Here is a 26,209-nt window from a genome sequence, read left to right as displayed (position 1 = left end):
CCAAATCTAATTTAATTCACTTTTTGTGCAGTCATCGGTAACCGGGCTGAGACCTCTGGCTCTGTGCATGAGAACTTGATTGAAACACGGACGGCTGCTTGGAATTGAACCCAGGATCTCCGCAGTGCCAGCTCAGTCGTCCGATCTTGTATTAGTATCCTCCCCCCGAGCTATCTGAACACGTCTAGAGCTATCGATCGTCAGTGAATGTCAACAGTAAATCCTTGAGCAACCTTTATAACCTCTTCACACGACACCTCAACAACAACGAACTCTTATTTAATCAGGACAGCCAGCGCCTCAAGGCAAGGGGCCTCAAATCCAAGTTGTGAAACGAGTTGTCAGCGCATGAGGCTGGGTCAAGTAGCCAATGGGCCATAGCAGAAGTTGGCACCACAGTCACACAAGTGAATTATCTGATAACCCAACTCAATGCCACAGGTAATCACATAATTCACGAATTTTGGCAACCACTTAAGTTACGCTACCTGGGTGGTGCCGGCAAGTGAAACATCTGGTGTGGCATCATGCACTAAATATGAAAATCCAAACGAACAGTCGCCATCAGCCAGCTGCCGGTGTTTTTCAAAACTCTGTTGCTTCACGACACCACGTGGCAAGCGACCCTCCCCCTCCTGGCGCTTCACGACAAGTAAACCACGTCTAAGGCTCCTCGCTGGACACTTTTGGGCCAACCAGGGCTGCTGAGGAAGAGTGGGCACAGTGGCAGGCGGGGGTGCAGGAGCCGGAGAGGGAACACACGCGGGGGGGGGGGGGGGGCAGGGCGCGGGGATGAGGCGGTGCGCTGTGCCGTGCAGTGGCACGTGCGGTGGCCGTGCCGGCGGTCGGTTTAGCGGAGCTCTCATGTGCGGCGTCCCGTGGTGCTTGACGGAACCATGGTGTTACCGTAGCTCCCCATCGCATGGTTAGATCAAGCACAACGGAAAACCGCGCGGGGATCCAGGAGGAGCAGGAGGAGCAGGAGAAGAGTCGCGGCACAGATTTGGTGGTGGCGGCGGCTGTGGTGGCGGCTGCTGCGGTGGCCGGCGGTGGTTGTAGCCATGGGTGCGGGCCCGTTTGTGGCGGTGGCGTGTTCAGCCGGAACGGGTTGAGGGCGCACGAGGGGAAGGGCGATCAGATGCAAGAGCGGCGGAGTTGAAGCTGGTACCGAGATGACCCGTTAACGCCAGTGCACTGGTTAACGGCGGTTAACTCGTTAACGGCGGTTAACTTGTTAACAGCGGTTAACTCGTTAACAGCAGGCGGCATCCAAACGCACATTGAACAGCACCGCATCTTCCTTATGTTCAAAAACGACTCCTTCCCAAGCCGCTGTACAGGACAATGTTTCGACAAGAGTGCTTTTAAACTCCAGCGCAAACCTCATTTTCCAATGGTATCTCCCTTCATTCTGTAAGCTTTTTTTACGCTTACATTAGTACACGCTTATCTGTTAACTTAATGTCAAGTAACCGCTGGCAGTTTAGGCAATGATACATAATATTGTGTGAGTGATTCACAAAAAGGGTGAAACCTCATTTTTCCAATGTTGTTGTTGTTCAGATTTACAAAGGCCACCCTTTCTGTTCTCTCGAGCTGCCACCATCACAGGCTCCGTGAGCTCTCAACATATGCAACAATAGTGCCATCATCTTGGCACGCATGGCATGCTCAGACTTTCTCTTGTACTTTTGCTGTTTAAAACATATTTTTTCAAATGTTATTTTTGGGTTGCATATTCATTTCAGGCATTCTGTTCTACTTAATGTTATGTATGATGTCAGTTTCAATTTCGTTACATCATGAACTACGAACATTTATTTTTATTTTACCAGGTAAGGCCCACTGAGCTATACAGCTCTTTATAGAAGTGACCTGGTCACAAATGATATCCCAATGAAGTGGCTTATCATGTGGGCAATTTATAGCAGCCAAATACTCTAAACGCATGTTTCTAACTGTGGAGGGAAAAACCGGAGGACCCAGAGAGAAATCCACGCGACTCCAGGGAGAACATGCCATCTCCAAATATACAGCAGCAGGCATCGCCAGGGTCGGGATCGAAACGACGACCTCCTGTATACCAGGCGAGGTAGTTAACGTTTCGCTACCATGGCACCCAACATCACCATCATCATCAGCTGTCATCAATCCCATGCTGGATGAAGGCCACCCCTAACATTCGTCGTCTCTCACGGCCCTGCAATGTAACACCTTCATGACGTTATACGTGTCCTGCATCGCACGTTTCCTTTGTCTCAGTGGAGCTATCATCAATTGGCTTCGAGCTTGCCTGCCTCTTTTGCAACACAAACGCAGCATGGATTTTAACGCAGCCTGTCGTGGGGCTGAGGCCACACAAAGACCGCAGTTGAGATGGGGGACTAAGAGGGGAGAGCACTGCCTTCTTTCGGGTTTCTCGCGTGCTCTCCGAGTCCAATGCACGTGACAAATTGTGTTAAAAAAGAACAACAAAAAAACCCAGTCGACAATTATTTATATTTTTTTCTCTTCTTAGCGCACCGTAATTCTTTTTTTCCCATCGAGTTATTGCCGGACAAAGTCAAAGGCCGTCTTTTTACTTTAAAATAAAAATCAGAACGGAAAGCGCAGAGGCACGAGCTGCAATGTGTTTCCAATTCCGACTCCACGGTCTAATTGCCGGTTGTGAGCCTAAGTGCGTTACTGCCCACTGTGGTTGTACATCATTTGGGTTTCGCATACACACACACACGCGTGCGCGCGCGGTGGTATAATGCACACGTATATAGAGTGAGACGGAGGAGCGGTGGGAATGATTCACTCTCACCCACCCGGCCCACACACCCCCATCCCCCAACCCCCCCGAGGCGATGCTGTGAATTGTAGCATTCAGCATCGCGAGTCGATTAAACAGATCTTTTTTTTGTTTTAACATTGTGAAAAGTAGCAGTGCCTCTAGTGGCTGTGGGAATTTGCTGTGAGCCCTCTCCATGCAACTACAAATAAAAGAAAAAAACCCCCCATCAATTTTTATCCACGGGTTTTGATGCATGTGTCGTGAGATTAATTAGAATTGATTTTTTTTTTATTCCACGACTGACGTTTAAAGCACAAAACGGAATGGCACCCGTTCACTTGCCAGAGGCATATTGCCTCCCCATCAGCCTCGGCGTGCACTGCAGTCAGCTGACGGTGGCAGGCCCTGCTATGCGTTCACGCTCAGCGCTGGGTTTTTATGTTTGGGCGCCGCGATTGTGGAACTCTCTTCCCGATCGCGTCAGAGCTTCTTACGCCCACACTGGCTACTTTAAAATCAAGGCTTGAGGCCTATTTCTATACTTGAGCCCTCCTGATTTTATTCTGGCACCGTTTAATTAGTTTACCTTTTTGCTCGTTGTTCCTTCTCTATGAGTGTTTTTTTTTTATTTTGTGAGTGTTGTCTTTGTAAATGCTTGTTCCATCTTAACTTGTATGAAATGGCCTCTTGACCCATGGTAGCATTGAAAGGCACCCAAACTAAGGTGAAGCTTAACGACTATAAATGTATCGAACAGATTTGTAAGCACTGCCATGTAGGGATCATTACCAATCTAGGAGCATCGCATTTACAAACATTCACGTGTTTAGAAAAGTAGCAATGACTGTGAAAATTGTTCAGTGTCAATCAAGATGGCCGTGAGAGCTAAACTCGACTTTGATCGGTGTTAAATCTACAGATGGTCAGGGATAAAATATGACCGATAACCTCAGCTGCTTATACGACTGTGTAACCTGGGACTGTTGCTGTGTATCCCGCGACACTGCGCTGCCGTGTACTGACAAGAATAACAAACGACATAGCCCTGCGCTCAGCGTTAATATTCCCTTAAAATCGATCGGCCCTGCACCAAACGCAACCCTAACTGGAAAAAAGAACCTGGAAAGAACAACAACAACGACCCATGAATATTACTCCCAGCAGTCAATACAAACAGGAAACTTAAAGCGCTTACACGTTTACATTATTTTTAAGTTTAGCGATTAACTTATCGCTTTGCACAGCTCATGCGAAATCACCTACGTGCAAGGGCTAGGTGCCAGGGAGCAGCTGTGTCCACAGTCGGGATCTTTTATAAAACTTTCGCGTCATTAATTTTATTTAGCCACTTTTCTATCGAGAGTCGTAACAACGGCGCAGCGTACATCGTATGGGGCCCTGGTGCAAGGAATTAAACTGCGCCAATCTCGTTCCAATTCCACCCCCCAAACCCCTTTCGGCCTCCCTCTTCATTGCCTGCCATCTACGCACACCGTGCAGTTGCACCGCCTGCACACGCACCAGGAACGTCACACGGGTTGCTGCGGATACCTCGGTCACTCGAGGAGACCCGGAGAGACCTTCCGAGTGTGAATGTGGTGAGCAGCTTCCAGCGATCGAGAGGCGAGTGAACACCTGTCCACTGTTACCCATTCCCTGGAAAATGTCCCTGAAATTCATTCCGCATATCCTGAAGATCTTGGCCGGGTATCAAAACTTAACATTGTACTGTAACCCACGGCTATTCATGTCTACATCATCATTATTATCATATGCGAGTTGACGGGTCTCCACGCAAGTCCTCTGGGTCTCTTTGCAAGTCTGCATCTCCGAAATTCGCTCCGCATTTCCCGAAGCTCTGGTGCCCGGACATCAAAACGTCACGTCGCACTTCATAAGACGCCGCTTCAATTCCTACGCGCGACATCGCTACCGCCTGCGCCAGGGTCACACATGTGGGGGGGCACGGGGGCCCAGGGCAAATAACACCGCATGGGCCGCCCCCCCCCCCCCCCATCCCCTATGCATTCAGACTCAACCGTAAGGATCACACTTGACGGTGTGATGCCAAAGTGAGGGGGCCCCTCTAAAGTGCAGGGCTCGGGGCGGTCTCCCAAATTCGCCCGTTACCCAGGAAAATGGCTCTGGCCTGTTTGCTCGACGGCCACACTCCAGAACGTGCCACGCTGCCGAGCATGGCGTGCGCCGAACGTGCCATGCGTTCACCCCCGCGCGTGAGTGCGCCCGGCTGACAGGAGAGGGCCTCCGCATGGCTGCAACTCCACCCCCCTCCCCGTGACTGCGCTCGGTAGAGAAATCCACCGTGAGGGAGACCGCCGGTGCCGCGGGTGTCCGCGGGTCGCGTACCGGAGCAGCGCAGCTTCTTGCTCTTGATCTGACCGATGCGCTTGTTGGCGAGGCGGCGTGGGCTGGCGCAACGGGCGCCGCTCGTCTCGATGGGGTTGGCGTGGAGGTAGTCGGCCAGCCACTTGAGGTGGCAGTCGCAGATGAAGGGGTTCTGGGCCAGGTGGCTTCGTGGTGGGGAAGCGAGCCGGCGGGCACGGGGATCGTGCGTGCGTTTTGTGCGTGCGTGAGTGTGCGTGAGTGTGTATAAGCGTGGCGTGCAGGTTGTACGGAAGTAGGTACATGCGTGTGAGTGTGCGTGTGTGTAGGCAAGGCCGCAGTCATGTACAGCATTCACGAGGGGGGGGGGGGGGTGTGGGGGCACACAGCGAGCAGAAATGCAGAAAGTCAGAATTATGATTCTCCGGAGATTGTGCAGAAAAACGTTTATAAAAATGGTGCGGCTGTTTCATGTTATCGCTGAAGATCGCAAACATTCACGAGAATCATATGCATATGGCTATTATTTTCCATGATAAAAACAGCTCGTTTTACATATCTATAAGTGCGTGTTTGTCATTCCTGGAACTGCTTATGGGTGGGTGTGTGCATCTGGTGTATGTGCGCACATGAGTGTGTACTTACACATGTGTGCCTGTGATTATGCTGCACACGTGTGCGTGTGAGAGTATGTTAGTGTGTGTAATGCTTGCGTGTGTGTATGTGGGAATGGTAGTGTAGCGGTTGGCTCGCTGCGCTACGATCCCCGCTCACGGCCAACACCAGTGACGATTATCTGAACCAGTCCTGGGCCACCCCTAGGTCGACTTAGCCTCAAATGAGTACCCTGGTGTGGTGTGCAAACATCGGCACTACAGGGAGACAAAGGCGGTCGGGTGAGGTGCTGCTGTGCCGGCCTTCATTGGGTGCTCGCTAAGAGCACTTGCCCCAACAGTCTGTTAAGGCTATACAGGGGATCTCCGTCTTTGTCTTTGTGTGCGTGCATTTGCGCGTGTGTGTCTGTGCGTGTGTGTGTGCGCATGCGTACGTGCTTTTGTGCGTGCATGTGTGTGCGTGCATGTGTATGCGTGTGTGCGTGTATGTGCGTGCGTATGTGCTTCTGTGGGTGCATGTGTGTGCGTGCATGTGTGTGCGTGCATGTGTGTGCGTGTGTGTGCGTGCATGTGTGTGAGTGCATGTGTGTGCATGTGTGTGCGTGCATGTGTGTGCGTGTGTGTGCGTGCATGTGTGTGAGTGCATGTGTGTGCATGTGTGTGCGTGCATGTGTGTGAGTGCATGTGTGTGCGTGCATGTGGGTGCATGTGTGTGCGTGCATGTATGTTATCGTGGCCTCTTGAGCCGCCACTCACAGCGTTTTGACTTGGCGGAGAGGCGTGAACGTGCCCTTGCCCAGCGTCTGCAGCTTGTTGTCGTAGAGCGACAGCAGCTGCAGGTTCTGCAGGTCCTGGAAGGCGTCGACGCGGATGCACGTGATCTTGTTGGCGTTGAGAAGCCTGAGAGCCGCACAAAGACAAAGACCCCGTATAGTGCCGTTAGCGAGAACCTAGAAAGGCCGGCATGGTACACGAGGGGAATGGGTGACCAGCACCACGCCCGGTTGCCTTTCTCTCCCTCGTGGCGATGTTTACACACTGCACCAGGGTAGTCATTTGAGGCCGAGTCGACATAGGGCAGGTCCAGAACTGGTTCAGCGGGAATCAAACTCGGGTCGCCCGGTTCGTAGCCCAATGCGTCAACCGCTAGGCCACCGCTCCCCATTCACGTACGTCCACATACACACACGCAGGGAAGGAAAAGGTGTCAAGTTGTCTGGGCTCTATGGGCGACCTCAATTTAAAGGGAGGGGTAAGTCAGGTCTCCTGCTATATGCCGTGAAATCCGACACGGGGTAAGAAGGGCTTGTCGAGAAGAGAAATCTTCTTTTTCAAGATAGACACCTGGGACAAATGGTCGTCTCAGAAGAGAAGAGACACGTTAAATTCTAAATTCGGAATTGAGCAGCAAACGGAACGGCGAACACGACCCGGAGTGCGAGAGACGGTGCCGTGCTCGTGGGACAAATTAAAAACCCCACATCAGACGTTACTCGACAGCCAACGCCATCGTAGCGGGAGATTCTTCAGCTCAACGAATTAAAAAAATGCCGAGTTGAACGTCAGCGGCCACAGAATCTAGACAGTGAAACAAATTAAAAAACGCGGCTGTATAAATTAAAATTCACATACATAAAGTGGAACACAAGATATTAATTACAAATCGTGGAGGCAGTGCTGAAGTGATTAACGTTTTGCGCTATGCACCCATGCGTCTGAGTTAGATTCCCAGCCACGACTAACATCAGTAGCGAGTGATATCCACTCGTGGTGGTGGTGGTGGTGGTGGTCTCGGTGTTACATGGTGGTGGTCTCGATGTTACGTGGTGGTGGTGGTGGTGGTCTCGATGTTACGTGGTGGTGGTCTCGATGCTACATGGTGGTGGTCTCGATGTTACGTGGTGGTGGTGGTGGTGGTCTCGATGTTACGTGGTGGTGGTCTCGGTGTTACATGGTGGTGGTCTCGATGTTACGTGGTGGTGGTCTCGGTGTTACATGGTCGTGGTCTCGATGTTACGTGGTGGTGGTGGTCTCGATGATACGTGGTGGTGATGGTCTCGATGTTACGTGGTGGTGGTCTCGGTGTTACATGGTCGTGGTCTCGATGTTACGTGGTGGTGGTGGTCTCGATGATACGTGGTGGTGATGGTGGTGGTCTCGATGTTACGTGGTGGTGGTGGTGGTCTCGATGTTACGTGGTGGTATGGTGGTGGCCTCGATGTTACGTGATCCCAACTGAAAATGCACGGCGACCGCGCTTTCCGGATCGTGGGGGTCTCCTTCGCATGAAGCGATGCCCGAGCGGACGAACTCAAAAACGATGAACACCTCGAATTCGGCCACTCCGAGTGACACCGAAACGTCCACATTGTGTGTTTTTTCAATGACTATTTACACGACGACGGTTGGTCCGCCCCTCGCTTCTCCAACCGCCACTGACCAGGGGTGGGTGGGCAAGGCACGCAGTGGACAGCCGAGTGGATACAGCAGACTCCACTGTCGTACCGTATACATCTGTGCTCCACGGCCTGCGCTGCCCACCGCCAACTAACCGGCAAGATCAAACAACCCCCAAGCCGGGCGCAGACGGCACGGGGAGGCCCCCAGCCAGCAGTGGACTGACAAAAAGGGCCGCACGTGCGCATAACGGCGGCGATGATGATGAAAGTGGAGAGAGTCTCTGCGCTACGTGGATGCGCACAGCTGCCCATTGTGCTCCCCTTAATATTTGATCTGGTTGCCTCCCACTCAACGGGGTCTCACCTGGTTAAACAAACTCCGTGCATTGAATTACGCGGGCAAGTGGCTTGCGGAAACCAGGGGATTACCGCTCCAGTGCAGCATAATCTGACTCTATCTGCTTATCGTGATGAGGTGTTAGGGCCGAAGATTGACCAAGATCTTTGCTCCGTGCCGCCCACTGCCACCCTATTAATGTTGTTTGATTAAAGCGACACGCAATCCAACAGAACAAACAGCTCTCATCTCGTAGATGCACGCCTGGGCTGCACGTCCTGTCCTAGGCCGCTTATCGAGAGTTTTTTTTACTTCTTCTCATCGTCGTCGTCATCAGCCATTATCAATCCACCGCTGAACGTGGCTGAACATGGCCCTGCCCGAACCGTTGCCATCACTCACAATGTATCAATCCCGCCTGGCACCTTTGCGCAGGAGCTGATTTCATTGCTCCATCTCCCCGGCGGATGCGTCCCACTGCAAGGTTGCCCAAACCATCAATATCCGTGACCATCGGGTCGTTCTCTAGCGACGTGTCCTGCCAAATTTAGTCTCAAGCTTCGTTATTGAGGATATCAACTTGGAGAGTCAAAGAGGTCGTGGGGTGGGTCGTCATTTATGGCGCTCGCGCGATGTCACTGTGACGGCATCCCCACGCTGATGAATACAATTATCAATGCAGTGATGTCCCTACAGCGCCATGAAGGAGTGTCTGGCTGTGATTTGAAAGTCTTTTGCAACATTAATGGAGCTTTGAAACCCACGGTGGTATAACGTCGTCATCCCCGTCATCACTAAATGTTCTCCCATTTGCCGTCCGTATTACTTTGAGCAGTCACTGCTGGTCAGCTGGTGATGGCTTCTGCGTAATCTCTCTGCTTAAAGAGGTCTTGGAATGGGGTCCATTTCCATTGGCAGCCTTGAGACGGCAGCATAAATTCCACGTTCTGATGGCAGGGTCAAGTCTCTCTGTAGAACAACCACTTTAGACAGCCGCCCGACATTGAAACCTAACGTGTGCGCGACCAGCCGGAAAGTATCTGACCCACAGGAAGAAATTCCACATTCCTATGGGCAGGATCCAGTCTGTCTGTAAGGCAAACACTGGCCAGGAACTGTAAACAAAACCCGCCGGTGAGCAGCGAGGCGTATGTGTGTAAAATAATGGGGAGATAGGAAAAGTTGGAAAAAAAAATTGTTTCTGTTTTACTTGCACTGATTTGATTAACTCAGAGAGAGATTTTTTTTTTACTTTTCAAAACGGACCCGGGGTGGGGGGGGGGAAACTGCGCCTTCTCACACAAGCAGCCAGACTGCTGGCCGGTCACCGCAGCTGCCGCCCGCAGCAACGATGCCCCCACGCTGGCTGCCGCTTCGCCTCTAATCGCGGGCATTCTCCGTGAAGCCTCGCGGGTGCAGAGGCCGCGCGTTCTTACCGACAATTACACAGCCGGGGTGGGGATCATTAGTTCATTAGCAGCGCGGCCCAGGCTCTCGCCAGCCACCCCCCCCCCCCACCTCTCCACCCGCTCGCTCGCAACTTCAAATAATGCAGCCGAACGCCTTTTGGTATCGGTCAGGGCCTTCCCAGGGGCAGAATCAGAACGCGGCTAAAAGCTCCAGGCATGTTCGTCAAGAGCGGGCTCGTGGAGGGGGGAAAAAAGTTAAAGCCGAAAGAGAAAAAAAAAGCTTTAGAGAGAGACAAAAAAATCTGAAAGAAAGAAATGAAAATGAAATGAACACCGAGCCTCAACTCTAATCTAAATACTTTCAATTATGAGACGACCCCCTACGTTCCTATGCTTGGGCTGCACGTTGAGCGAGCTGTCAAGAAGAGGAGGAGAGGAAACGCTGGATGGGGGCCGGGGGGAGGGGGGCGGGGGGGGGGCAGAGGGGGGGGGGGGCAGGGGGGGGACCTTTTGGGGGAAGTGGCCGAGGGGACTTCAAAGCTGTAAAGTGAGATGCTATCGCTCACGGTGGGGGCGGCTGAGTGAGCACGTGGGGCCTGGTCACTACAGAGCCTCCACTCCACGCAGCTCGCTCGCTCGCTCTCTCTCTCGACATGAAAGGCCGTTGTGCGACATGAACCGGCTCTTACGACGCGCCGGGCTGGCGGACTGCGAAGCCGAGAAGCGTGGCACTGTGCCATCCGCCAGCCGCTTCCAGTGCCCCCCCCCCCTTTCACAGCGAAAGAATGGGGGGGGGGGGGAGAGCAGAACATTAAAAAAAAAGTAAACACAGAGATGGCCGGGCAGCTGAGGGGTCGGAGCGCTGAGACGGTGGCACCGCCCAACCGAATGTGAGATTTACGTGCCCGGTGATTACACCGTATTCCTTCTGAAGTGCGGGAGAGTTCATGATCTACACCTGGTTGCCAATGTCTGAACAAGAAAATAAACCTCCCTTGGATTAAGTTTGGTTTTCTCTTAATTTTTCCACTAAATTTCAGGTTCGAAAATAAAAAAAAAATAGAAATGTTGGTTGGACTGCCATGTGATGATCATTTCTCCGTAGAAGGCATGTGCGACAACTCATCGGTTCTCGTACCAGACGAGACCCCAGAAGTAGTTCTGTGAAATCTGCTTCCATGGGCCATTCTCTAACACAATTTGATAAAAGTTCCCAAATGACGTGGACAGCACAGTTGGAAACACATTTGGAAAAGGACGCAGCACAATTAATTTTTTAGTTAGACCCAACAAACAGGAGTGCATTCATCAGGAGGTGATGCACCTCTAAGTGTCCGGCAGGGGGGTGCGGGGACAGACCATCCGGGCTGTTCCCCAACAAGACTCTGTTACAGACCTCGAGCCAAGTGAGACGTGCGCGTGTGTTCGTGGGTGCGTGCGTGCGTCGACACCACTCGTGACCCCGCGATCTGGGAAAGGATGCGATGGCTTTGATCTCCAAGCCTCCACTCACGTGTTGACAAACCCGATGGCTTGTCTTGCTCCACAGAAGGGCTTCTGGCCCCCCGCAAAGGTGAAGGCAGCTGGTTTTGTCTGAGTAAAATGGCCAAAAGAGTGGACTCCTAAAAGCCGCAGTGTTTATTTAACCAACAGCACAGTTCGTACAAGTGACAGAGAACTGGCTATTGATATAGATTGCCTTGCTTGATCATGGGGCCTGGTCTACTTGTTAGGGGTATTGCAATTCACACGATTGACATCCCTACGATATAATTGTCATGATTCGAGGTTGTGATTCAATTCAGGAATCAATTCTCTTTTGTTTACATCGTGATGAATTGCAGCAACTTCCCTCGGTTAGAGAGAGCTCTGCGGACACGTGGCGTTCAACGCGTGCACCAAATCAAACCTCATTGACTTTCAAGCCACGTGCAATTTGATGGGACGTGTCGTGAGGCTAAGGGCCGATGTGAATCAATGTATCATGTACTGCCAAGGTTCGGTTATGAAAGGTTCGAAAACAGATTCGTAGCGTTGCTATGGCCGTTCACAAGTTGATCCGTCAAAGACGTAAACACGGGCGTTCACAATGACGTCACCAAACCGACATTAACATTCAATTCTATAGTTTTTTTCTGCCTGCTCTTGGCAGCTAAAGTCATTTCAACGGACATCCAATAACAAAACAACATAGCTGATTTAATGTTACTGTTGAAAAAAAAGTCATATTTTTGCAAGACATTTCATTTTTTCTTCGAATTAAAAAAAGCCCTCTGCAAACAAATACATATTCCCCATGCGTGCTGGGTCCCAGCGATGTTCTAGATACGACGATAAGAGCCATTTTTTTCTTCAAATTTCCTGATGGTGCGGCACGGCGTGTGTATGTGTGCGGCTTTATATGAATGTAAACATACACACGTGAATAATTGGTTAAAAGAGACATATCGGTTTTCTGTGTTTATACTTCGGTTACACTTCGTGTGTGGCAAGAGTATGCTGTGTTTATCTCAGTGGATTGTGTGCGCATGTGCAAGAGCTTGTGCGTGTGTGAGTGCTTTCGCGTTCGCATTGTGCGAGTGCGCTAACGGAATGCGGGGAGTGGTGGTGCATTGCTTAGTGCACTGCGATACGAGCCAGGCAACCTAAGTCTGATCTGCAGCCAAGGCTAATATGATTGATGAGTGATATCTGAACCGGTCCTGAGATTCCCTGAAGTCGACGCGGCATCAAAACGAGGACGCAGAGCAGTGGTACGAGGCACACCACCCCGACCCGTGTCATCTTGGTATATTTTGGTGCTCACCAACAATATTTGCCTCAACAGTCCCTGTAGCTATACAGGGCATCTTTATCTTTGTGGTAAATGGATGCATACTACTTTATGCACTTCACTATAATTCTAGCAACTTTGGGTTCAATTCCTGTCCTTGCACATCACCAATGGCAATTGGTATTGAAATGTGACCTGTGCCAATGCTAGCTCGACTCAGTCTAATGTTACTACCTCGTGCATTAGTGCGAGCTACAGCGATTCTGAGAAGACAAAGGTGGTCAAGGTGGCACGTCACCGGCTGCCCTCTCGAGCCTCACGACGGACTTTACTGGGTGCCCGCAGTCGCCCACGACAGTTGCTCGTGGCCACGAAGGGCGACCTTTGCCCTCTCGTCACCCGCCCCCCCAACCAACTCACGCCCCCCCCCCCCCCCCAGACGCACTTGGCCCCGCAAGTCAAAGCATTTTTTTTAAATATTTAATTTGATTAAAATATATAAAAATATTAAATTCGCCGGTCCCAAATACGGGTGAGGCGGCAAGCACGGTCGTCCATGCAACGACCGCGGGGTACAATTACCCACGCGCTTGCAGAACAATTAGGCGCGTTATTTCAAATATGAACTCACATGCCCCCCTCTGCATTGCCTTTTGTTCTTTGGCTCTCTAATCTGCGTGCCGCGCGCACGCGGCCCAATTACAATTCGGCGTTTATCTTGAGACTCAAGAAGAGAGCCCTTGCTGCACAAACACAACGATAATTACAGCCTGGGAGGAACATTCAAGACACAAAGAATACAATTTTGAACATTACTTCGTGATTGTACTTCACATTGTTCGTAGTAATAATAAGTAATAATTTAGATTTTTTATTTCTATTTTATAATTCCCAGAACACGGCCAGTGGGCCAGAAAGTCAAGATCTTTCTTTCTTCCTTCTCAGTGACAGTGAAAAAAAAAACACCGCTGATATAATTATCAATGAATCTGTCACGCATTGTGTACTTGGGTGAAGCGGTGGCACACTGGTTAGCGCACTGCACTATGCACTCGGCAGCCTGCATATCATTTCAGATCACGACTAACATCAGTAGGGAATATCTCAATGCATCCTGAGGCCCTCCACCCACCACCACCACACTGAGCAGCGTGGTGAAGTATGATTAAACAGCTCTCGATAACTGACACAGGATGAGGATGCCTCCTTCGGCCAATGGCTCCAAAGTCCTGTAACATGCACGTAATACGCATTCACAGGATGCAGCAATTCTTCACACTCCGTTACCATTTACTGCTGTGAGATCAATGCAGCGCGCCGCTACTCACAGGAGCTGGAGGGAGTAGAGTCCGCTGAACAGGCCCTTCGGCAGGTCGGTGATCTTGTTCCCGTACAGGACCCTGCGGAGGGAGACAACGGCCCGGCCACCGTGAATCTCTGCACAGAGGAACGGAACCAGGTGGCGACCGACCCGGTCACAGGCGGTGTTGTAAACCGCCCCTCTCCTCCTCGCTCGCGTTGCCAGCGCGATGCCACCGGGGTCACCGCGTGCGGCAGGTGGGTGACAAGGACAATCCACGCAGAGATGCCCTCTCTCGCACGGCGCAGAAGCCCAGAAGCCCTGTACTTCACCCAGCACAGCGGTGGGGTTTGGGGGAGGGTTAGGGATGGGCACTGTGTAGAGGGGGGGGGGGGGAAGAGCAGGAGGAGGGGGGGCAGGAGTAGGAGGATCGCAGGGTGAATTATGGGGACGTTGGCTGAGACGCTGAACCAGCACCAATGAGAGTCTGGGTTTTGAATCCCTGGCTTCAGCTGCACGTCGTCAAAATGTGACCTCAGGCGGAGAAAGTTGGCGGTGCCAGCCTGGTCACCAATGGCCGCTTAAAATATAACCGTGTTGAATTTATTTCACTCGTTGCAGTTGCGAGACTTCATCTTTTTTATACTTCGAAGACAAAAGTCTCGTAATGGCATAATTAACAACATGACTCATCACATTCGTGAATAAAACTGCGGCCTTAAAAAAATTATACATCAGTGGCCAAAATAGTTTTGAGCAATTGCCATTCTTCATAGCACACAAGTAAAGGGCAATTGTTTGAAACGCCACCACTAAAATATGTATTTGTTTCCTTTTAATGCCACTGTGTTGTAGACGAATTGGGGTCGAGTCTATGCTTGTGCACCACTGCCAATGCAGCAGCAGCATCGCCAAATCATTGATTCCATTTTAGCTTGGGGTGGGCTGTTTAGATGATCGAACTCCGTGTCCTCCTGTGGTGTCAGGGCCGCCCAACTGAGACTTAATTGAAAGGTCCCAATTGAGACTCGGATTTAATACCATCTATCCCGTTGACACGCAATGGACACTCGTTGCGGAGTGTGTGAACGGCGTTCCTCCACTGTGAACGAAAGAAACGAACTGAAGTGGCTTCAGAAGTAGATCCGTAACATCTTCTGGAGTGCTTCCTTCGACACGGTGATCCGGTGCAGGCCACGAATACTCTCAACGGTAACGTCGTCATCGGGAAACAATGCCAGCAGGCATTATTCAAATTAAATGCCAATGCAAAGTCGGCATACAATTTTCATCAATCATAAACAAGTGGATTCCCAAAAGCGCGATTGCATGCATGCATCATGAGCATTACAATCGAGTTTAGGCTACAACCCCATGCGTCATGGCACACCTACTCAACAATAATTACAAATCGCATACATTGCCTCCGAGTAACACTACACCCCGCGAAGGATAACAATATGAATGGTGATAACAATAGCATAGGGCAAAGGTCGAGCACAAGTGATTTCTTGGCTAAATGAGCATTGTTTACGGCCCTAAGCAAGTGGTGACAATTCAAAATTCCGATAGCGGGGGCAGAGGGGGGGGGGGGCGGAGGGGGGGCGGCGTGTCTCAATGGGAAAACCACTGTTGACTTCGCCACAAAGCAGTACTCGTTTTATCGACCCCAAGAGGGGTTGATGGTTTTTAACCAACGCCCGAAACAGGCTTTGAACCCCTCAAATCCCCCGGACTGCGAGGCCGTGCTCGCCACGTGGTCGAAGTAAAAAGTTATTAACAATCAAAATAATAATCACGACCGCGACGATGATCGCAACCAATAGTTCATTAGAACGCAAGACCGTCAACCCTCGTGCACACGTGGGCAGACGGCGGTCTGCCACGGGGAGACCGGGGCCGTGCCGCGCTGGGTGCCGGCGTCGCTAACGGTGGGGACGTGGCCTTGCCCCCGCCGCCACCGCCGCATTAGCATTCCTGGGGCCAGCTGGAACGTATATCGCCGCTTGTTTGCGAGGGGGGGCCTGGCACTCAGTGGGGGTGCCATGAGATGTATAACAACGTCTCATTATGTTTGCCTTTCTCCCCACAGCTCCCCTCCCCACCCTCTCCCCCTACCCCTTCACTTTCTTCCCTTTCTTCTTTCAGCTCATCCACGTTTTTTTCTGCAAATGTTTAATTCGTCCTCTTATTTTTTCATTTGTTAGCGATTATCCTTCTAAGCTCTCTTTTCTTTTCCTCTTACGCTGCTTTGTCTTTCATTCCCATAATTGCGCCACCATTTCCCTGTTTGTCCCATTTTTACGTTATTCAATTTAAGCATTTTTAAACGATCGTTTTTGTTGTTTGTCTACAAACAGTCTAACCGCCCTCTTTATTCCCACTTTCTCAATTTCCCTCCTTTTCTCCGCTTGCCGCCGCACCGATTTATACATTTCTTTCGCGGCCTAACGACGAGGGATACACGGCAGTAGCTCTCGGGATTGCTCCTTGCGTGACCCGAGCCTCGCCGGGAGCCCAGCGATCGGCAAACTCCGTACCCCATGGTGGTAGGAAATGAGCTAAGGAGCCAAAGGGACAAAAAATTGAACACTTGACTTTGGCAAAAAAAAAAAACCCACTCTTAGTTGGAGTTGTCAGTCTTTTCACCTCTCTACTACACGAGCCAACTTCCCACACGATGCCCTCATGCCCCCCCCCACCCCAACCTTCCCCACCCCCCACACCACCCTTGCCCTTTTCTTCCCTCAACTCCACTTCCATCTTCAATTGACTCCTGGTAAATGTAATCGGAACCGCGTGAGTCAGGATTGTCTAATTTGTCTGGAATTAGTCAAAATAAAAAAAAAATGTGCGTGGTGCACGCGGAACCGAAGCTCCAGGCGGCTGCTCACTGAGAGCAACTATCGTGGTGGTGGTGGTGGTGGCACTGCTAGCGGTGGCAGTGATGTGGGAATTCGGTGACAAATTCAAAAGTTAATTCGCGGAGAAGTGGCCGGGTGGTTCAGGAGGTTAATCCTGCTGCCAGCGGACACTGGACCAGAACCGTCCGAGACCCTGGGTTCGAGTCTGGGTTTGAGCCATCCGTGATGGTACCAGGCTCGCAAGTGTTAACGAGATGAGAGCCTTAGCCTGGTCACTGGAGACTGCACAAATAAAACACTGGATTTTCACTCAAACAGCGAGCGGTGCACCACCTCGTGTGTCATTGACATTAACACGCCCTGTGCACTGCTACCAACGCAGCATCACAATTGTATTTGTTTAAACAATTACACACGTAGCCGCGTCGGGGCCTAGCATAGGGCACGGCGATACTCGGAATCCGACAGAGCGCGGCAGCTCCTTCTCGACACGTCCACTGCCACTGCATCGCAGTTGCCGAATTATGCAAGATCATTCAATTTCATTCAATTTCATTCAATTTAATTCAATTTAATTCAATTTCCCCCACTTGCACGCAGGTGAGGGCTGACCGAGTGACAACGCCTCCCTCGTGTAGGACACGCCAGTGACCCTAACGGTAAGTGACCTCTATTGGTTTCAGGTGTGCCCTGAGACGTGGGGTAGGGCACCGACGTGCGTACAATGGCCCACTATCGAGAAACAGTGGCGTGGGGGTCTGTAGGGGTCTGAGTCGCGGCGCACAGTGAGCCCCGTGGTCACGACTGCTGACATGTGCCTCGGGGAGGCCGAGCTGGCTTGGATCTCCCACAAAACCACTGCTCCCACAAAACCACTGCTCCTACAAAATCACTGCTCTCCCACCAAACCACTGCTCCCATCGAGGCAACAGCGTTCTGCTTAATCCCACGAATGTCTGAGGTATCACCTCAACCTCGCCTCCTATCCTCTAACCTCTTTCTCTGTTTCATGCCCCAACCGTGCCTCACCCCCCCCCCCACACACAGACTTGTTAAAAGATTGGAGCCGCCCCAAGGAACGTAACAAGGACCAGCTCCACGACGATTCGCACATTGCCACGTTCTGCAGAGTGTGCGGATGGTGATGAACATATTCATGGATTGAGCAACACGACAAAATAAAATCCTGTTTTCTATCGCAGAGATCCTGGAGAACTCTGGGGTAAAATAACAAAAAACAAAACCCCATTTTTTAAATTGTAAAAATGCACCTCGTTGGCAAAAGAATGATCCTTTCATATTCCTTCCTTCGTTCATTCTCTCCAAGCTCACAGTCTAACTGGCAGCAAATCAAATCGCCTTGATCTGCCCCGTGCCATGAAAAGTGGCATAAATAATAAAAGGGAATGTTTAACCGCTCGCCGCTCGCGATCTCGGGATAAGGCCCCCCCCCCCCGCCCGGACCTGCCAGGCAGCGTCAACTCAGGTGCGTGACCACCCAGTGGCTCCGGCAGCAGGGGCGATAGGTGGCTAACCAAAGCCGAGATGTAAATCGTGGGCAACACGGCGACAGAAGATTGACGTGACCTGGCCTGATAGACATCGGCGAGAGAAATACTCTTTCCTAGACACATGCTGCTTTCGGTGAGAATTACATTAGATCAGGAAAAGAGCGGTCTGGACTTTATTACAACATCGCACGCATGCCGACACGCGTGCTCGTCTGTGTACGCGCGTGTCTCTACACGTTGGTAAGGATTAGCGCTGTTGTCATCGTCAGCCGTGGCCTATCCACTGCTGGATGAAGGCATTCCCGCCCCAAAGCCGTCACCATCACGCGATGCCTGGGACAGAGTGATGAATCCACGTAGCGCCTGCCTGCGCGCGAGTTAACTTCGTTGCTCCATCTCTCTCCAATGGACGTCCTCTCGGGCGTGTTCAATTCCACACACCGAGGAGCGGAGTTAAGTATAAATTTAAAAAAATATGGAATTTAATCATTTCCTTTCCGAATGCAGGAAAATAAAATTGTTGTTTCCCGAATAATGGCAGCTGCTTAAAATGTCATGTTTCTCTCTCTCTCTCTTACTCTAAGCGTGTATATTAAAGGTAACATAAAAGTTGCGTTATTTGTGTGGTCGCTGAAGTAGCAACATTCCAACTCAGTGCGTACATGGATAGAGTGTCTACAGGCACTCACAGAAAGGCTTCTTACAGCTGAGAAAATTAATCAATAAACGAGAGGGATATAATTCCGCTCTTGGCAAGGGCCTGACTTTTTCGAAGCATGAAAAATTAGACGGAATATTTAAGCTATTAATTAAACGGGTGGCTTGCATCACATGCTTGTTGAGTGTGCTTATGTGTGCGTGTGTGCATGCAGCCATGTATTCAATGTGTCTGAATGTGTATATAGTGTGGGGAATGGTGGTGTAGCGATTAACGCACTGCGCTACGAACTTGGCGACCCGGGTTCGATTCCCGCTCACAGCGAACACCAGTGACGATATTTTGAACCGGTCTTGTGCCTCCCCTACGTCGACTCAGCCTCAAATGAGTACCCGGTGAAAAGTGTAAACATCGCCACTGGGGAGACAAAGGCGGTCGGGAGTGGTGTTGGCCACCCACCCCCTCGTGTGCCGTGCCGGCCTTTATAGGTGCTCGCTAGCAGCACTTGCCCCAACAGTCTGTTAAAGGCTACACGGGGAATTTTTGTTGTCTTCATGGTAGTTTGTATGCATACGTGCGTGTATTGCACTGTGCATTTGTGTGTGTGAAAGGTTACACGGTGGGGGGGGGGGGGAATCTCTGTCTTTGTGCTTGCACACCAAACAAACGACGCGACGAGACAGACCGTGTCGGCGGTAACTCACAGGGAGTTGAGGAACCGCAGGCCCTGGAAGGCGTCGGCAGCGATCTCGGTGATCTGGTTGTTGCTCAAATCTCTGCAAAGCAAAAAAAAAGGAAATAAAAACCCGAAACGGGAGGAGACGCAAGCAGGGTGTTAGGGGACAGAGGAGCGAACGGATGAACACGAAAGGTGAGCGTGAGGATGTGAGCATGGGGAGGTGGCGGGGGGGGGGGGTGGACGATGAACCCGGACAGCCTGAGGTCTATTCCCAGCTGGGGTTAACGTCAGTGGCGAGTCACCCCCCAACCCCACCTTCACCAACCCGCACTGCTCCAATCCGATGAGGTATGGTGAAACAGCCACCACAACCCACATGGAGGAGGCCCTCATCCAGCAGCGGACTGACAAAGCACCGTAAATTATTACAGTAAACATGTGTATTACACTTCTTTATAGTTTATTTATTTTGACCCTCTGGAGGGATTAAACAGCTTCATTTTGGCCTGATGCATGAAATGTAAAAGATGTTTATTTGCTTGTAAATCTTGCAAGGGCATGCACTATTAAAAACCTCACCCTAGCATAAATAAAATGTCTGAACCGATGCCGCGAAGAACTGAGACGTCCTACGAAAAGCCGTGCGAGCGCGATTGAAACCATCTCGTTCTCAAAACATGAAAAAAAGCACACGGAGACTGCGGCGCGATCCACCGCAGGAAAAGACGGCGCGATGATCGATCCTCGGCCTCTTGGCCATTAAAAGTCGTCCCCTGATGTTTTTTCACGTTCAACAGCTCGGCAAGCTCAGCAGCCGTTTCTCCCTCCTCCTCGCTGGGTCACCGTTCCAGCGGCCGTGATTAACAGCGCGGCGGACGTTCAAGCAGAAGCTTAAAATCGATGCTCACGGTCGGTGGGCGGGTGGGGGGGTGGTAGTATGGGGTGGGGGGATGGAACTAAAAAGGTGGATGCCCCTTTGTTACCGCCGCCGCGTATTTCTGCGCTGTGCTGCTGCGGGAGCGGAGAGATTAAACAAACCGTTCAAACAAGGGGCACTCACATCCTGCGCAGTTTCTTGTAGGGGCTGAAGGCTCCGGGAGGGATCATCTTGATGGAGTTCTGTTCCAGGCGCCTGGGAGAGATGCGGGAAAAAATAACACGACGCACGCGGTCAACACGTTCGCTCGATCGCAGACGCGTGTCGCTGGAACGGAGGCTGCTGCTGCTGCTGCGGTGGTGGTAGGGCATGGTTGGCATTGGCCCTGATGCAAGGAATTAAATGTGAGGGCCGCACCCCTTCCCCCATCTCCCCCTTGTTCAATTTCCTCCTCCTCCTCCTCCTCTTTGCCGCCCGGTGCCTGGGACCCTGCGGCGCATACCCCCCGGTGCACTCGCAGCGACTCCGCTCGCCTGCAGAATTCCCAAAGCCCAGGCATAGTCACAAAAGGCTGTCTCGTCAAAAGTTGCCCCCTCGCCCCGTGCTTTGTCCGTTCCTGAAGGATTTGCCGTGGAGCGGACGGAATTGCGGACGAGCGACGCGGTACTAATTTAGCTCGTAAAAATTACACGCTCTCACGATCAATCGATCCCGTCGTGCAAGCAATGATCGATTATTTACCATTCGTACCGAGTCACGGCCGTTGTTCGACCGTAGCACAGCATGATGGCCGTGCCTCCGTCGTGGAACGGAGGTGGCCTTGACCGATCGTGACATCACACGCCAATGCGGCGAGCCGCGGCCATGCATCGAAGTCGGCTTTCCTCCGGGCTCGAAGCAGCGGTGCGCGCTAACCACCGAGCCGCCGCTCCGAGTCCACTCATTTAATCATTCAGCACCGGGCGAGGGAGCCGTGAGCATCTGAGCACGACGGAGCCGAATTCCATTCCGGTTAATCGGATCTGGGTCGTGAGCGGGGCCCCCCCCCCCTCCCCCATCGCACGTGGTTCTCTCGTAGCCGGCGTGAACCTCCCGCCGGTCGAATGAGAGCTACGTCTGGGCGCGCCCGAGGAAGGGAAAGGTCACCTGGAAAGGGGGTGCCGGCCACCCACGACCTCGACTTCCAGGCCAAGAATAAAGAGAAGCTGCTGCCCGTCGAAGCAAAGTCCCCTGCGGGGGCTCTCTGCCTCTGCCTGCCTCTCTCCCTCCCTCCCTCCCTCTCTGCCCCCTCTCTCTCTATTTATAGCACGGTTTAAATAAAACAGTACGTGCATTAAAAATGAGATGATGAAGGGGCCGGTAACTTAATAAAAAGCTCTCAGGCCGATGAAAAGTTAACGGTGCGCTGGCGCAGGTGGCCCCTTCTCGGCTGAGCGGGTTATAGCGGGTGCATGTGCATGTTCCCTGCCTCACAGAGACTCGTAGAGACCCGGCCACGTAGAGACCCTTCCTCACAGCGACCCTGCCACGTAGAGACTCACAGAGACCCTGCCACACAGAGACCCTGCCATGTAGAGACCCTGCCACACAGAGAAGGATGAGGACCGTAAGCGATTGAATGGCCCTAAGTCCACGTATTTCCTTAACAGGATCTGCGATGTACCCGGCTCAGAGGAATATTGGATTAGATAATTACGCAGAGATGCATCTTTGAGGGCCAGAGGCTTTCGAACATAAATGTGTTTTTTTATGAAATGCTTTAATAATATAATCCTCGTTTTGTTCTTTCAGTGTTTCTTTTAATCAACCCTTATTTTTTGTCAATTTTTTCTCTCCATTCCTTTCTATTACAGGGTCAATTGCAGCTTAAGCGCTCCCTCGAGTCAATCCGTCTCATCTGGCTGGGTTTGGCCAAAGATCCGTACGAAAACGAGGCCACATCACATCTGCTAAATGCTATCGCCCAGGGAGGAACCTGCAATCCCCGCCACTGATGCTTCTAATTACTCCTCGGGTAAAGCGGGGGACACTGTCAGAATCCATTTACCTTAACCCTTGCACCCGAGGCATTCGTTTCTCTCCTACGTTTTTTTTTTGGAGCTTGGCCACCTACGGCACCGGCTTTGGAAGAAGAAAAAAAAAACGATGAAGCTGAAAGCAAATTTGTTTGTTTCATTAGCGTGGCGTCTCTCCGCGGGAGTTGGCCACGTTTTTGCCGGCGACTGCCTGGCTTGGCTTTCGAGTCGTTCGGAAAAAATTCTCCGGCGAGAGCGGCCCAACTCTGAGCAGCAGCAGCGGCAGCAGCGGCGGCGGCAGCGGCAGCAGCAGCGTCAGTGCGTAAAATACTCGGTACGTTTCCCCACAACCACGCCGTACGATTATTGTCACCGTTATCAATTCATACGTTTTTTCAAAATTTCCCAGCGCATGGGTTGCCACGCAGCTGCTGGGGTGTGCGTTCATTGAGGGAGGGGGGGGGGGGGCTATGCGGGGAAAAGGCTCAACGATGTTCCGATGGGTGGCTCTGGCAGGAGTGACGGGGTGAGCGTGGAAATTGGACAGGAAATCCTCGCCTGCTCTGCCGTGCTCTTAAGGGTGGAATCGAAAATACAACTTTGTCTTTGCCAAGGGGAAAACATCTCGCTTGATTTTATTGATTTATCTCCACGTATATTTATTACAATGTTCGGGCGTATATTCACTTTTTATTGTTGATGCTGTGGAAAATTACAGCAATGTTCTTGCCTGCGTTAGGGCTTTGTGTTTGTCGTTTTGAGTTGTTAATTAGAGTGGATAATTTAGTTCATCTGTTTTAATTTCCTAGACCGAATGCGCTCTGTTTTGCAGAAACAAAACATCTGCGCGTTATGTTCATTAATGGAAAACAAACAAACAAACAACACCTTTAAGGCGCAGAGCGTTCCGCCGCCGCAATGCGACATCTCAACACAAACACGCTCCAGTCCGTCGAAGTGTAAATTATGATTACTATCCCCGCTGCGTGTGTTCATCGCGTCGAGAGCTCAGCTTGACGTCGCCACGTGGCACCGCATCAGCGAGACACGGGCCAGTCTCTTACAGCGGACGCTTCTCATGAAGTCGGCATTGGGGTGGCAGCGGTGGTGGTGATGATTGATGGCGGCGGTGGTGGTGGTAATGATTGGTGGCAGTGGTGGTGGCGATGATTGGCGGTGGTGGTGGTGATTGATAGCAGTGGTGATAATAGTGTTGATGATTGGTGGTGATTGGTAGAGGTGGTGGTGATGGCTGGTGGCAACGGTGGTGGAGCTGGTGACTTGGTAGAGAGGTGGCAGTGGGGCGCGGTGGTCAGGAGCATCGATCGCATCTGAGAGCCACGCAAGAGGAGGGTGCTCATCCCCCCCTCTCTCCCCACCCCCAGGCCCCCGTCCCGCATCCCCCTTCTCCACCCCCCACCCCTCCCGGCCGGCAGTGCTCACAGCTCGGTGATGGCGTTGGGCAGATTGTGGGGGATGCTGGAGAGGCTCTTGCCGCGGCAGTCGACCACGTTGTTGCTGCACGTGCACACGGACGGGCACGAGCTGCCGAACGCGCTGCACGACTGGCCCCGTGAGTAGTCTGCAGCACACACACACACACACGCACGCACGGTCACATCCCTCCAGAGGCACTCAGGGATTCACGTCCCTGAACCTGACCCCGTGAACACTTGGACATCGACAGTGAACTCTATCGGTGAATCTCCCCGAGCGTCGACAATTAACGCCGAGCTTTAAACATCGCGAAAGTGCTTCGTGTCTCTTAGGTTGCTTCGCTACTCTTAAGGCTCACAAAGGTGCCTCAGGCCTGGCTATCCTAGCCTCGAGGATTAACAGTGAACTCCAACGATCCTAAAGGGGCCTCCACAGCCTGGTTCTCTGAGACTCAAGCATGAACACTCAATCCGAGCGTAGGCGACGATGCTTACATCCGCTGCGCATTGCGACGTCAATTGCCCCCTGCACGCCCGCTGGCTTTCGTGGCGACGGACGCATCTGGTTAATGGAGACGCTGGCCGGCAAGGGCAGACCCCGAGACGTCCGTGTGAGATAAGTGATGGCCAAAGAGGGAGTATCGATCTACTTGGCGTTAGCACGATGGCGAATGAGACACCGCGGCACGGATGTTTATGCATCGGACGATGATTAATCTATCCATCGATTAAGATCGATTCCTACGCTCGCGATACGTGCGTTGAACCGCCGTGAGTATGAACAGATTGTTTGTAGATTTTGCTTGTCAAGGATTTCACCATCATCTCTGCATCCACCACAATGTTTAAACACAAACCATATGAATGACACACATAGCGATCACGGTGTCAACGTCAACAGGATCCACACGTGCACCAGTGCACGACTACAATTTTAACTGCACTCAGTTAGTAAATAAATAAATATACAGCCTTTAAATTAAATGTTCGAGTTCAGCTGCTTATTTATGTTATTACTGTTATGCCACACACACACACGCACGTTTGGTTTAATGCGGTGCATTAAATGCGACGGAGCAAATTTGCTTGAACGGCGGAGTACGTTCCTGGGACAGGATGTTCCAATTTTTTGCCGAGCGTGCTCGATCGCAAACCGTAATAACCACAACATCTGAAATTTGAGGCGTGCCAACTCAGTTGTTCGTGCAGGCAGATCCGCAGTTGGCGCGTCGATGATTGTTCCCCGTGACGCGCGCGCTGCACGGCCGCTGGCGAGCGGCCGCATCGTCCCATTGCCGATGCCCAGCTTTTTAAAACAAAGCTTAAGATGAATAAAAAAAAGTAATAAAAACTTAACATTTATAAAAAAAAATATTCAAAACAAGATTATATATCAACTCTACGAACATGTTCGCATGATATAGAATGGCGATCAGCCGAGAACTGTTCTTTCAATGCTCTCGCTACAGAGGTAACTGCACGGAGCTTTACCGCATAAGTGAGATCTGAATAACCGAGATGTCTAATCCAGACAGATGGCTATAGATAGATTTTATTTATTTCCAGCAGGAAGGGCCCAATAAGCTTCGAGGCTGTCTTTCACGAGCGCACTGCGATGGTACAGCTGTTATACGGTACAGATCTTAGTTACAATCATGGTTAGGCAGGTTGTCTTCCGTGTGTCTCAAGCCGTCCGACTCATCTTTAAATCGACGTCAATGAAAAAGAGGAGTGGAATTTGCGTTCAGGCAAAGCTCCAGAGACGTGGCCACGGTGACGTCTGACACATTACGGAAATCACGCTGCAGCGACATTTTCATTTAAAGCCAAAGTTCTCGCTAACAAAGCGGAAAACGCACGTCGGACAGCCCAAGATATAAGTCCCAAATGTGTCGCTATAAGATAAGAGTTCTTTGTGTTTTTTACGTTGTGTTTTGCTTTTAGTTAAACGAGCTTATCATCATTATTATTTCTGCACTCGGTTATTTTTTTTTATCTCGGGGTTGTTTTTCTCTCTCTCTCTCTCTCTCGGCCTGTGTTGGTGGTGAGAGTGAATTCACTGCTCCGTGTGAATTAATTGACCTTAGTGGAGTTTTTAATGCAAACCTGACAAAAATTAAGCACCGGACAAGCTCCCTGGCAAGGGTCCCCGGAACAACACGCGTGTTCACACGCCGGCCAAGGAACCATCGAACCGTGCTGGAGCACACACCTA

General features: G+C 51.3%; 1 protein-coding gene across 2 annotated transcripts in view; it reads right to left on the bottom strand.

Moving 5' to 3' along the window:
- The window catches only part of LOC144717550 (slit homolog 2 protein-like), a 240,246-nt gene that overhangs the window by 58,448 nt on the left and 155,589 nt on the right, over positions 1-26,209 (bottom strand). For both annotated transcript variants that reach the window (XM_078592951.1, XM_078592952.1), the window contains exons 9-14: positions 24,002-24,140; positions 20,727-20,798; positions 19,692-19,763; positions 13,983-14,054; positions 6,493-6,636; positions 5,147-5,310 (exon numbers count right to left, since the gene is read on the bottom strand). In XM_078592951.1, coding sequence (XP_078449077.1) covers positions 5,147-5,310; positions 6,493-6,636; positions 13,983-14,054; positions 19,692-19,763; positions 20,727-20,798; positions 24,002-24,140 — 663 coding nt within the window. The remainder of the gene's footprint in view (positions 1-5,146; positions 5,311-6,492; positions 6,637-13,982; positions 14,055-19,691; positions 19,764-20,726; positions 20,799-24,001; positions 24,141-26,209) is intronic.

The sequence above is a fragment of the Lampetra planeri genome, chromosome 4, assembly GCF_965212315.1.
Source record: "Lampetra planeri chromosome 4, kcLamPlan1.2.h2, whole genome shotgun sequence".
Lineage (NCBI taxonomy): Eukaryota > Metazoa > Chordata > Hyperoartia > Petromyzontiformes > Petromyzontidae > Lampetra > Lampetra planeri.
The sequence above is the reverse complement of the archived record's forward strand: the minus strand, read 5'-3'. Positions and strand labels throughout refer to the sequence as shown.